Source organism: Falco punctatus, assembly GCF_963210335.1.
Source record: "Falco punctatus genome assembly, chromosome: 6".
NCBI classification, from domain to species: Eukaryota; Metazoa; Chordata; class Aves; order Falconiformes; family Falconidae; genus Falco; species Falco punctatus.
In genome coordinates this window covers 43,772,083-43,786,102 of record NC_137585.1, presented here as the reverse complement: position 1 = coordinate 43,786,102, position 14,020 = coordinate 43,772,083, and the positions used below count along the sequence as shown (strand labels likewise).

Sequence of the window (14,020 nt, the reverse complement as noted above, 5' to 3'; positions counted from 1 at the left end):
GCTAGGTAGGGCCTTTATAATTATTAGTACTATCATAATGGAGAATTATGCATTTGATCTTAATGCATGAATTTGTTTCTATTTTTCTGTGTTTCTCACTCTGCTCTGGGAAGGAATATTGTATATGTTTTGGGGAAAAAAACCCAGTGTGGTAACATATCAGCAGGTCTACCTTTCTGAGAGGCCATCTCAGCAGGGAATGGAGTTAATTTTCTTGTTCTTTCCTATGGAAAGGGTCAGAGGTATACAAAAATAATAATCTGTGAGAAAAATAAGTCCAAAATGGATCTTAATGGAAGATGAGTCTCACAAACTGAAGAGGAGGAAAAAAACCTGAAAAATGGTTTTGAATCACCTTTAAGAAGATGTATTTTAAGTCTCATGCATTTGAATCGACATGGCTTTTTTATATCTCTTAGAATAAAAAATATTAATGCTGATTTCATAGCAAGGGAGAGGAAAGTAGAGAACAAATATTTACTTTGAAAGCAGGAGAGGAAGGGACTGTGGATACCTCTCTGTAGAGAAGGACAATTGTTTATTATTTTATGGGTGGCAGGATGCAAATAATGAAATCATTCCTATTTGCAAATCCCACACAATAGCGAGCAAATTTCCAGTAAATACTGAAGCAAAAGCCTGGGAAAGCATCAGTGAACTTTTCTAAGTCAAAGCATTCAAAGCTGTGTTAAGCTCCTTGCCATCCTTCCAGAAAGCAGTTCTTGAGCCACTTTTTTTTCTGTGACTAAGTATCCTGACCCTGTAAGCTTGCCATTCACCTCATTCGCCCCAGGGTCCATTCAGGGCATTATAAGAGCATCCCCGTCAGTGGGATGCAGCAGAGCTGGGCTTGGAGCAGGGGAAAGCAGACAGCAGCCTGCCCAGGCAGCACAGGCAACTGCTGGAGAGGCTGCCTCCATCGGGGAAACAGCCGCTGATGATCACGGCTGGGAATTACATGTAGCTCAGCCCAAATTCCTCAGCTGGCAGCAGCTGTTTGTGGAAACTGAAGGAGTCTTGAAAAAAGCCCCATTTTATGGCCCCTGTGATAATATTCGTGAGTGCTGCAATGTAATAATACATGTATCTGAGCTACGGCATTCAGATGTGTCTCTGCTTTTGGCCCCTTCTCTCCAGCTGGGGAAGGGAAAGTTTATTCAGAACAAAAAAGCCCCATTCCTGCTTGTTTTAAAATGGATAGGTGGAGGGGAAAAAACCCCCAACAAATACTCCAAACAAAAAATTCAAACCACAAACTCTGTTGCGTTGTTAAAGCTGTTTATAATTGGCACTGTTCACATATTTGTTATTTTGATTATGTGGTCTCAGTGGTGCAAGGATGCAATTCTCATGGAAGTGTCCTCATCTCTGGGCTACAGACAGACTCCTATTTGCTTAGTCTCCCTTGCTGGCCCCATAAATCTCACATTCCTTTTCTGCATAGTCTTATGGCTTCAGCAGAAATGTGGCCCCATGCCAAGTTGCAGACTAACTTGTGGCTCTCACTTCTGAGAAACTGGAGCAGTGGACTGAAACCCCTTCATAGCAAGGAGGGTTCAGAAGCCACCCTTCTCCTTTTGTGGGTTAAACAGTTCCATGGCTGCTTGATCACAGCTCCTGTAGCTGTGCAGGTTACTCCCTCAACTGCAAAGCCTGTCTTGTATACCAAACCCCCTAACCTGCCTTAGTCCTCACACTATTCCCAAATCCTTGCTACAACTCCTACACCTGTTTGGCTGGCTGAATGGTAGCGTAAGCTCACTGGGCTGGTGCAGTACTACACAGGAGATGGCTAGCCACAGATTGCTGCTCTCTCAGGGACTGGAGAAGGGCTGAATTATGCCAGCCTTGGCTCTTCTCTGCCTAATTTCTGGTCTCATAAAATTTCCAGATCCATCAGTCTTCTGTCCTCTCCAGGAGGTGAGGCAATCACAGTTAAACAGCCAGACACTGTAATTTCCTTAAGAAATTATGAGGAAAAAACTACACCCCACGTAGATAGGATCCCACAGAGACAAGCCTGTTTTATGCGAAGTTACCTCCTTCTCCATCCTCCCACTATACGAGGAATTCCTGGTTCTGTTAACCTCTCCCCACTAAACGTCTTCTAGGTAGAGAGTAGATGAGCCTTCCAGTGCTTCCAAAAGTGAGTGTGGGCCCTTGATTATCCATCTCTGCTGGATTGTGATGAATACATTTTGATTGTGTCTGTTCCAAAAATCTGTGGTGTAGTGATAAGTGTAAGAAAAAGTTAAGAAAACTATCCAGAATAATAAATTTCAGCTGATCCTGACTAACAGGAAGTATTTTGAGCACACTGCACAGTTCCCCACCACCCCCCCATTTTCTAGTTCTGTGCTGTATTCTGTTCTGTATGTGTTTTCATGCGCATGTATTTTTACACACATACGTGTACACTGGTGGGAATCATTGAGTGCTACAGGTTGATAATGCAGAACAGAAGAACATTTCCATTAGAAAAATCTGCAGAGAATAATACAGATCTGATCTGTGCTGCAGGAACCGATGGCTGCTCATCTTCTATAAGGAAGTTATGGTTTCTCCCAAAGAAATATTTTAGTGCAAATCAAAATTGTCTTTATGACTGAGGGTACATGAACTGATTTATTAAATCCTTTTATATTTCTGTAATATTTAGGCTCTTAAATTCAGTGTAAACAAGATTTTTGGAATGGTGGAGCTATACCTTTTATACTTATTTGTGAATAAGTAGAATTAAAAAAAAATATTTACCAACTTAAGTAATCAATGACTTAGTTTTATTCAACCAAAATAAAGACAGATATTTATTTTTGATTTAACATACAGTGGGAAAGGCAGAAGAATCTAAAACTTTACTCAGTTATAAGTTAATCTTAGGTACTAGAAGCCTGAAATATTTCCAGGGAACTGAATACCAAACTGCGTAGCACTGATTATTCACATAAGAAGTCAGACTACTATGAGAGATTTTCATATGGCTTTTTAAGAAGAAAACTTTAATGTATTAAAAAAATCACAGCCAAGAGTTGGAATACTTGTGTAAACTGTTCTTAAAATGATTGAGAGGTGACTCAATTGACATTTTCCAACACCAGTTCCCTTTTCAGTTAGTATTACATAAATTTCACTGGAAGGCATTTGTAAGCAGACATGCAGTCATGCTGTAGCTGTACAGCATGGCTTCAGAAGTGTATGGGTGTCACTGGATTTCTCAGAAATTGGTAGTAAGAACAGCCCACAGTTCTAAAATTCTCAGTCTCCCAGACAGAGGAATCAAAAAATCCTCCAGGGAAATAGTTATTCTAATCCAGAACCCAAAATCTATTTCAACTTCCAGTGGGATTACAATTTTCTTGTTTCGGTTCAAATTCTGTCATGCTGTCATTTCAGTTCAGGCTCCCCTGTTCATCTGAACTGGCTATCTATTTACCTGTCCCGGCCAGAAAGGTTTGAAGGTTTGCTCTCCAGGTAGGGAATCTCCAGCACAGGCACTAGTCTGAACTACACCAGTGCTCGTCCTACATGTATCTGTCTGGAGAACCATCTATCTGCACAGAGACCTGGACCTGCCAGCTGAAGCAGAGCTCTTGAAGCCATCGTAGATGTGGCAAGTGGTGGAACACTTGAATCCAGTCCACACCTGAAACACAGTTTAGCCCCGAATTTACGAGGTAGTCTCCAGATCCATCCTTTTATAAACCCTTCCTCCACTGGAAAGCTCCAGTTGGTGTATCTTTCAGCTGGAGGATGTAATAAACTGCTTAATGATAATGCAATGTCCCTCCAGCACCTGGGGTGCATCGTGTACTCCTCTACGCTTTGGTCTTCAAAACTCAGACAAGTCAACAACAACAAAAAAAAATCATTTCTATATTTTTTTTCTGAAACATTTTAAAAAACAGCTTCAGGAAATGTGTAACAGAATATACATGAGACATCTAAAGTTTAACTTCATTGCTCTCAGAAGTTATCAGTTCTACCCTATTCAGGGATAATGAGCTGTTAGATGCTGACAGAAGCTTGAAATGTATGGTTGGAAATTCAGTTTGAAGTTTAGTCTCTGGCAAATTATCCCTTCAGTGGCAATCCAAGTGTTCTTACAAAGTATGTTCCAAGGGAATGGCATAAAGGACGGCTGTATAGCTCTCATGTGCCCTAGTTTCTGCCATAAGCACTTATTTACAGATACCAGTCTACTTATATAAATATACTGAGAACCATAACTTAGTAATGTCATTTTGAGTGCAAGTAATTAAACCTTTTTTTTTTTTTGTATTTATATGTGAAAAATGCTATAGAAGTTGCTAGACTGTAAGAACTTATAACAAAATTATGGTCTTGAAAAAGGAGTGCTTTTTGGGAAATAATTTTTAGTTGCTGACATCATTCCTCTCCACCAAGGACAAAAACTGTCCAAAGACAACCAACGTACAAATTATATGGTATCACATTTTTATATATTTGGAACTCTAGTCCTACACTTTTGAAAGGAATGAGGGTTTTGCAACTGCCTTCAGTAAAAATGAAGTCCGTGCCTGAATGAGGATGGTTAATTTTAGTAATATGAAGGGTCTTAATCTCTATCATATGTTCATGCACTGAGTATCGGTAAGGTAAACAGGATGACAAGTGACTTTTGGATCTTGTCATTTCATGAACAGTAGAAACTTTTACTAATTCATTCCAGGCTTGATGATTGTGCTTTTTACAATTTTTGTATAGTGGTGTGATTAAAATATAGTGATGTGATCAGCCAGGCTAATGCATATGATACTCAGTTTTAATAAATATCACATTTAAATATTTTCATATTTTTTAGCTAATGTTAGATAATTTGTGGATGGGAAAATAAATTTGAAAGAGTGGCTAGGATGTTTTTTAAATTCAGAAACCAAACTTTTGTAATGATAGGACAACAGAATATGTTCAATACAGACTAATATGATCAATTCAAAAGTAAGATTAAAAGAAGCAAACCCTTTGCAAAAGTTTGGGTCTCTTGCATACATATATAAATACCTAAAAAAGCAATCTTATTTCCAGAATTTGCTAAGCACTGAAAAGCAGTAACAGACATCAGTGGGATCTGTGAGATGCTCAATAATTTGGAAGATTCAGACCAGGCACCCAAAGATGAATTGGAAACCTCATCTGCATGCAGATGTTTTTAAGAATATGGCCAAATCTATAATGAATTCTTAGAACATCACTAATTGTAGTAAAAAGCTGCAATACACAGCCCTGTGGCATCTCTAGGGTTTATGGTAAAATTTTATGGTAGTAACTATAGAATATAGTACCAAATGTGCTTTTTTTCATGGTTTACCATAATCCTTCCAAATAAGACCCAATCTTTTTTTTTTTTTTTTTAATTACTTTACAGATGTATATATGTATGCTAAAAAGATTGAAAGAGAAGCAGTTTTGCTTAACATTGGATTTTGAAGAGAAAGCTATGTTCCAGGTGTGAAAACACATTTGTGGTGAACCTTAAATATCACAGAATCACAGAATTGTTGCGTCTGGAGGTCACCTTTTGAGATTATCTTGTCTGTCTCCTGCTAAAGTAAGGTCAGATACATCAGGTTGCTTAGGGTTGAGACCTGTCAACTTCTGAATATCTCCCAGGATGGAGACTCCACAACCTTTATGGGCAAAGCACATCTTACCTCTGGGCAAGCATATCTCACTGTGTTTGCAATGCCATGTTTCAGATTAAAATAGATAGGTTTAAAGAAACAATATTTGGAGACACATATCTTTCATCTGAGCACAGTATCATGCAGTCCATCATCATACTGGGGAGACACTGGTGATACTTACAAAGCGATCTTTCTCAGGGCAATTCAAATACAGTTCAAGAAATATTTGTTAAAATATTTACTGATAAAAAGACTGCTAGGCAGAGAAGTCCACTTCTATTAGATGCCCATGCAGAGACTTTATTAGTGTCTACCATTTGTTTAGCATTTCACATTCTATTAAAAAAAACACCCCCCCCCAAAAAAAAAAAAACTATTTAGGAAAGAACATTTTAATTTTGTGGTAAATCAGAATGACTGTAAAAGATTTGCTCTATTCCAAGTCACAGTATGAAAGGAAAACTGGGTAAAGCAAGTGTTATTTAACACTAAATAATTTCATTTCCATGACTTCATCGTACTTACATATCAGCTATTCAGAAAATAGTCCCAAAGAGAGTCTTTAATTTAAACTGTCTGATGTTCTTTTGGCAGTTGTAGTGAGACCAAGAGATTTGTTCTCCAGAAAACTTGGACATAGCTTCAGATGAAAGAAAAGGGGGGACGTGGATTGTTGGGGTTTTTTTGGGTTTTTTTTTTGGTTGTTGGGGGTTTTTTTGTTGTTGTTGTTTGTTTTTTTTAAGGTGGACAGTTACTGTCAAACAGTATTTTTTCTGGAAATTATTATAATTAACTAACGTACTTCTTTCAGAAAGGCTTACTACCTTTTAAATAGCAAAATAGCAGGAAATGTTCTCTGTCCACAAAAACTAACACACAGTGAAATTAATAAATACCATACCTCCTTCTGAAAGCGATATTTATTCACACAATTCAGTGGAATTAAATGTGTTAGAAATAATTTTCCTAAATCAATATGTTGCTTCAAGCTATAACTCAGATATAGTTTCAGGAAACAGCATAATGGAAATGTGAATAAATAAATTTTGTTTTGACATAGCAAAATAAAACTCCCTTTGACTGACTGGGGACAGAAATACTTTCAGATAAGTCTTCATAAGCTTTTTCAGGAAATGAGTTCTAGAAATGGTGTTTAGTGAAAGGTAAGTGCTGCTAAGAAGAGTAATGATCCCTATTTAAATTTTCCTTCAAAGTCAATTCTTTCTTTTCACTGTCCCTAGGTCTGGAAAAAGTGCCAAAAGATCTTCCTCCTGACACAACTCTTCTGGACTTACAGAACAACAAAATCACTGAAATTAAAGAGGGAGATTTCAAGAACTTGAAGAATCTTCATGTAAGTGTATAAACTAACTAGGATTTGCAAAAAAAAAAGAAGGCAGGGAGAGGGGGGATGAAATGTGGTTTTGGCCTGGTACTCAGGTTTTTAAGGAAAACTGATGAAATACTCTGTGATCTTCCTTCACCAGCCCAGCCTGTGTGTTTCCTTTCCCATTCCTCTCCTGCAAACTCTTCTCACACCACAGAAATTTCTCATCTCTTTTCATCTCTTCATACCTGCCTCCTGTCCATTCAGTCTCCTGGTCTCCATCATAACTTCTCTCACCTAGTCATTTATGTTTTCAGTCCCTTTGGCACAGTGGCTTGGCTATTTCTATTTAAAAAGCGGATCCATCTCGACCCTGCAACCTCACTCACTCATTACTGTATTCCTTCCCCTCACCTCTGAGCCCACAGAGATTTGAATATGCCATGTTTGTCAGCAGTTTCTCTGTACTAATTTTAGTTCAAGAATCTTTTCAAATCAACCTTCTGCAACCTGAACCGCAATGGAATTGTGTTTTTGCAATAACCTCCTCCCAGCAAACTCCATCCTCATCCTCCTTTACCTGCCAGTCTCTTCCAAAACTGCTGTCTGGTTTTCTCTTTGCTGAAATATTTTCCTGCCCTGGTTTCTGTGACTGCCTTTTTTTCTGGTTCCCCTGTTCTTTTCCAAGTTTCCATCAGACAACTACCTTCCTCTGTTTCCAAATTTTTGTTTCTCTGTCCTTCTCCTTTATTTCTATACTTTTAATCAACACCTTAAAATTCATACCTCATAGTCTTCCCTCAATTCGGTTGAAATAATCTCTTTTTTTCACGATCAGAAAAAGGATATTACTCCTCTGCCTTTGAAAGTAATACCCCAACTCAGTCATATTTCTGAAAATACTATTTTTCTAGCCTTTCACCAAATCAATTTATCCTGTGTATTATTCCATTTGATCCTTTTTGATTGTAACCAATGTAAACTACCTGGCTTTGTTTTCCTGGCTCTTCACAGCCTCTTTTTATGCTGTTTTCATTCACAACCAAGAAACCAGCTCCCACTATTTATCTGTTCGTGATGCCAATGTTATCACCCAGACAAGCACTTGAGGGGAAAAAAATAAATCCTGTAAACATTTATCTCCTTTATTGCTTCCAAATTCCCTCTTAAATTTTTGTTTTAATGAAACATCAAGAGGAAAAGTTTACAAAATTTTCTAGGAATAGGCACAATGCCAGTCTGTCCATAATGAACTGTATCAGTAAGCCACGCTGAGGTTCATGTCATCTAATTTTAACATAGGTATCTATACTTGAACTAGTTACATAGATAACCTCTACAGTTAAAAAAAGAGAAGTAGGTGCTTCTACATGATGTTTCATCTGACTTGGTTTTAGAATGAGCTGAGATTTTTTTTTTTTTTTTTTCAATTCCTCTGCTTGGCTACTGAACAGATTTGCAACCCTAATTCCTGTCCACTTGTTTTGGTTTTCTTCCACCTTGGAAAGAAATCTTGTGTTTACAGTAAAGGTCACCTGTAAAGTGCTAAAAAAGAGAAATGTCTCATCAGTGAAATAAATCTTTTTGCAATCCTTCTTCATGACGCTGCATGGAATGAGTCAGAGCATGGTATTGCAGATGAAAAAAGCACTTCCCCCAGTGACTTCTGCCTACTTGGCACTCAGCTCAGGTCTCTGTTATACATCCTGCTGTGAGTTAAGCTATTGTGAACTATGTAATCTCACTGAGGTTAACTCTATGGGCTGCTTTTCTTTATTTTCTTACAGCAGGTATAATTTAATAGCAAATTAAATAGATAACTCTTCAGGGAAGAGATTATTTGTTTGTCTTACTCCCAAGGGTAAGTTCCAAAATAAGTGCATGCTTAGGGACCAGTGGGAAACATACAGAAGAATGAAAATAGTAAGATAAGTTTTAACAAATAACCTTCTGAACAATGCAGTTTTCCTGGATTTACTCAAGAACAAAAAATGATCCTCTCATCTCCTCCCCCAAATAATAATTTAGTTATGTGGTACATTTATGTGACTAGGCAACATCTTTACTCTCAGCAGGCATCATTCTTCTTCTTACGTAATATCTGGGAATGATTCCCATTCCCCACATTGCAACTAAATATTCTTCAGAGCCATAGATACTGTTTTTAGATAAATATAACTCAAAATCTTTGTTGTTGATAGAGCTCTATTCTCACTTCTGTTTTAAGGAGATATATGTGTGTATGTGAGATATACATATGTGCATATATATCTCATGTATATGCTTTTTAATCCCTTTTTTAAATTCCCTGATAAATATGACTTGTGATAGTGTTACACTTGACAGTATGATGTTCATCTCTAGACTTCTTAGACTTTACTAAACCTTCTTATACTCTACTAAAACAGGAAGATTTACATAAATTACCTGTATTATTGTTCCAAAATCTAAAATTATCAGCAACTTCAATTAACCTCTTTCATGAAGTGATCAGCTAAGGGAACAATTTCTTTAATCCTGATTTTCATAGATCTTGAAAAAATGAACAGTATATTCAGTTTATTCCTTTTGAATATTCATTTAAAATTCCTTCCTAATTCCTATAGACACCACCAACCACAGGTGTAATAGATTTAGAAGAGATTTTCATGAACAACTTGGGGTGAATCTAAAGTTCAATTTGTACTAAAACCCACATGAATTAAGAAGAGAAGAAAGGATCTACCTATAACTTGCCCATAGCTTCTCTTTCAGCATAAATGTAAATGCTTGTTTTGAGTGCACAATACACAGAAAAAGAAATGAAAGATAAATTAGTACCTACAAAAATATTCTTTATATCAGAAAATTTTCCAGAGTAGGTAAAATAGTGGTTAATATCTGCAACTTTGAAAATATGGCAAGTAAGAAAGGATACAACTAAGGGAATATTTATCTGCAAATAATAGATGCTTACCAGAAAACACCAGAGTCAACAGTTTTGGAGCACTTCATGTTTTTATATTTTTAGATTTATTCAGGAAAAAGTGGCCAAACTATTAATGTTATATTATAAACACTCAGTGAGACTTTACACTATTTAAAAATGAAAGATAAGGTACATTTTATTAGCAGAGGACTTGGGAGAATAGGGAAAAAATCGAAGACAGTCTTTTTTTAGGGCCGAGGATTGAGTTTTGTGGTTTCAGAAAACTGTCTGATATTATGTGAAAACTTGCTTATGATTTAGACCTGTGGCAAAGCAATCAGAGAGGTGCTATGGAAAAGCCAAGGGGAAAAAAAAAACAACAACCAAACCAAAAATACTTCTATGAAACTGTCAGAATTTTCCAGGCAGACTGACACTTCTGGATAGAGCACAGTACTTTGACCCCATGGACACAATAAAGAATCCAAAATACTACATGAGTAAGGCCTCATGCAGAGTGAAGGAGGAGTCTACAAAAACAGCACATGGAGTTGCATGCTGTGTGGCAAAGCCAAAGCAAACCAGTATAACACCTGGCACTTGGAAAAAGAGGTAAAAGAAACTACTGTGTATTAGATCACTATAAGAACAGCACAAACAACAGAATAGTGACTGCATGCTTTTCCAACAGGAATTTTTCAATGGCACAGTGTTAGTACAGCAAAAGAAGACAAATGCATTATTGGCTTGAAATCAAATGGAACGTTACTTAATTTAAGCTGGCAGGACTATCCAAAGCCATGGCTGTGCATACAACAGCGCTAAACCCAGTTGTATTTATACTGAAGGAAAAGACCTGCACAAAAGAGATAAGATATTTAAACCTGGGACTTAAGGTTATGATCATATCTACATTAAGGCATTATCAGCATTAGATGTGTGGGCAAATAAACTGAAACACTCTTTGTAGTAATATCAAGAGGAAAAAAATCATGTATTGCATTAGAAGTTTCAAGCAGTCTTTTTTTTTTTTTCCTTTCCCCCCCCCCTTTTTTTTTTTTTTATCAAAAGAAGGCTCCCTATGGAAGGCAAGAGCCCAGATTAACTGAAGAGAAGTCTAAGAACATCTTCCAGGGATACATAAAGTCCCTAACAGATCAAAAAATATTAATGAAAGAACACAGTCTTCTGAAGGCTCATTACAGCTTCAGTTCCCTTTACCAAGGGATAATTAAAAGAAAAGTTAAATAAACATAATGCTCTGCAAATCACAGAATGAAGAATCAGTAACCATCAGCATACTGTAAAAACCAGACAGACATCTATGTCCAGTTTCTACCTCTGAACTCAATTTCCACTATCATCAATGGCAAACATTCTTCATGGGACTGAAGAATACCTTTTTACATTTTTTTTCAACATGATGCAGCTGTAAGTTTCTAACAAATATTCTGAAAAAAAAAAAAAAAAAGGTTAATCTTCTGAAAGGCAGGACTCCCTTAGGGAGCTGTTGTTGCCTCAGGCTCTCCTTTGCATTATGCTTAACACACAATGAGATTTTCCACTGAAACATACATGCAAAATATTTTCAATGAGCAGAGGGTTAAGATCTTTTTGTGTGAGGAGAACAACAGAAAAAAAAATACTTTGAGGTCCTTAAAATTCTGGAAAAAGTCAGCTAAACTAAACAGCTAAAGAAAATAGAAAATTTTATGGAATACAGCAATAAAATAAGCAAGCAAATTGTGATAAAATAAATAACCAAAATGCTTGCTTCAGTAGATAAGGACAGTGTTGAAAGATTCTCTAGAACTCCAGAGCATTAGAATTATGCTTTGTTGGAGCAGGAAAGTGTAGAACCATCTGTCCCCTGGTCATCTGTGCAAGTCACGTTACACAAGACTTATCAGTGAGAGCTCGAACACCACACAAACTAGATCTGCGGCAGGCTCCTTGGTTTTGTGAGATTATCCAGCAGGGTTCTGTGGATGTGACCAAACTGCTTTCCCCCGTCTGTCATTCACGCTGACAGGCTGTTGTTTCAGTGCCTTGCCATCTCCTTCCCTCACAGTTCATTCATCTCTTCCCTATTGTTCCTCTGTCATCCCTTTTTCCTTGCCTTTCTCAGCTATGTTCCCTTGACCCTGGGTTTGGTAGGGTTACTACTAAACCCTATCAAAGAATTTAAGTAACAACAAATAAAGAATAATTGCACCATCATGGGTTTTTTATACCTTTATGCTTTTCCTGCCTTAGTTGTAGATCATAGGCCCTTCAGGAGACGTAAAATCTGGAATCCTGTTCAGAGACCTCCTTGGATCCAGAGGCTCTTGGTTCCTTCAAGTTTACCAATGTTCATGATTTTTTAAATTAATTTCAAAATGAAGACTTATTTTGTAGAATTCTGTCTCCTGGTATAACACAATTAGAGGAGAAAGTCAAGTTCTGGTTTTTATTTTTTGTGTTCTTTATTAATTTTTTTCCTAAGTCACTATCCACTTCTAATAATTTGACAGAAAAGCTTGTCTATATATCCAGGTTATCACTTAGCTAAAAACACAAGGCAAACAAAAAGAATGAAAATTATTATTTTTTTTACTTGGTTGCCTGACTCCTGAGCTTACCGTTCCTAAGCCATTACTGTTCCTAGCAGAACTGTAATAAAAACCAGGTAATAATGTAATACATAACCCAGGAAATTAAAGAAATTCCATCGGGTCAGCAGATTGACTTTTCAGTTTAAACCCTGAAGGATGCATGCATCATTAAAGACTTGATGTTAGGTAAGAGTACCATCCCCAGCTGGCAAAACAGATGTATCACCATGTACTATGGCTCATAATAATTTGCTGATCATTTCACAGTTCACTTCTGATTTTGGCAAGGCTGTCTCTTCAAGGTATTCTAAACTAGGAAGAATAGAAGTAGGGATGAAAATCTCACAGATCAATCCCCTGAGATTCTCACATAATGAGGTTACACCCCAAAATACAATCCACTGCTCCCCACCCCAGGCAGGGCAAAAATTGTAAATTTTGGTAACCCCAGAAGAGCAGCCATATGCTAGCTAGTTCCTACAGGATTGCCACACACTCCCTCTGCAGTTTGTCAGGGTGTATTTTGACACAAGCCTGCCAACAAATGTTCCCAAATTTTCCTGAATTATGAATCCTCCTATTTGTTTTGGGAATAAATATTTGAGGTAGAAACCAGGCCAGAGGGAGCGAAATGGCCAGACTCCCACTGACTTCAATGGAGCCAGCATCTATTCCTGTCATACAGGAATTTTAGTTTGGGGTTTTTTTTCCCTGACTATGCTAATACCAGAGGTGTTTCAGTAAAAAGTAAGCCATCTTTGGAGCAAAGCTTGGATTTTTTTTCCTCTGTGAGCACTACTTAAACTGCTGGTCATGATAAGGTGGTTCATAGGTATTATCACAGTGCAATATTATAACAGACTCAATGTTTACCATGCAACATTTACATGCTATAAAGGACAAGGGGAAAAGGCTTTATCTCAGGGAAATGGGGATGGAAGCTAATTTTTCTCTTATCCATAGGAAATTGCCATGAACCCTCCTAGCCTAAGTGATGTCTTTAGTACTTGATGTATTTACACCTCTTTATTTTCTCCTTCTTTCCTGCCTCTTTTCTTACCTATGGCTAAATATCTTAACACTCATACGAAATCAATCTGAAAGCTGTACATTCCTGTGCTCAGCCTTTTGTATTGTGGATTGGTGATATTCTTCAACTCTTTTTTTTCTTTCTTTCTTTTTTTTTTTTTTTTTTTTTTTTTTTTCCCCTGGGGTGTGTGTGTGTGTATGCATTTTAACAGAAATATCTTTTTCCATTCACTAAAATGGAAATGTTGAAGAAGATAGATTTTGAATACAAGTATCAATTCCTGTGGCTCTGTTCTAGGCTCTTAGATTTCTGCCAAACCATTTCATATACCACCACAAGTGCTATCTGTGGCCAAGGGCTCCAGCACTTTCAGCATTTCCAGGCTGACCTTTATTTTTCCCTCCAAGTACTTCTTGCTCTGTACAAAATTTTTGTATGTCCTTTAACAAGATGTATATAATGCCCCACCATGCCATCTGGGCTTTATTCAGGATAGCTAGTCCATGTGTGTAT

General features: G+C 37.2%; 1 protein-coding gene across 2 annotated transcripts in view; it reads left to right on the top strand.

Annotated features, from left to right (window-relative positions):
* Window positions 1-14,020, top strand: part of DCN (decorin) — a 50,314-nt gene that overhangs the window by 24,075 nt on the left and 12,219 nt on the right. For both annotated transcript variants that reach the window (XM_080391410.1, XM_080391409.1), the window contains exon 3: window positions 6,887-6,999. In XM_080391410.1, coding sequence (XP_080247536.1) covers window positions 6,887-6,999 — 113 coding nt within the window. The remainder of the gene's footprint in view (window positions 1-6,886; window positions 7,000-14,020) is intronic.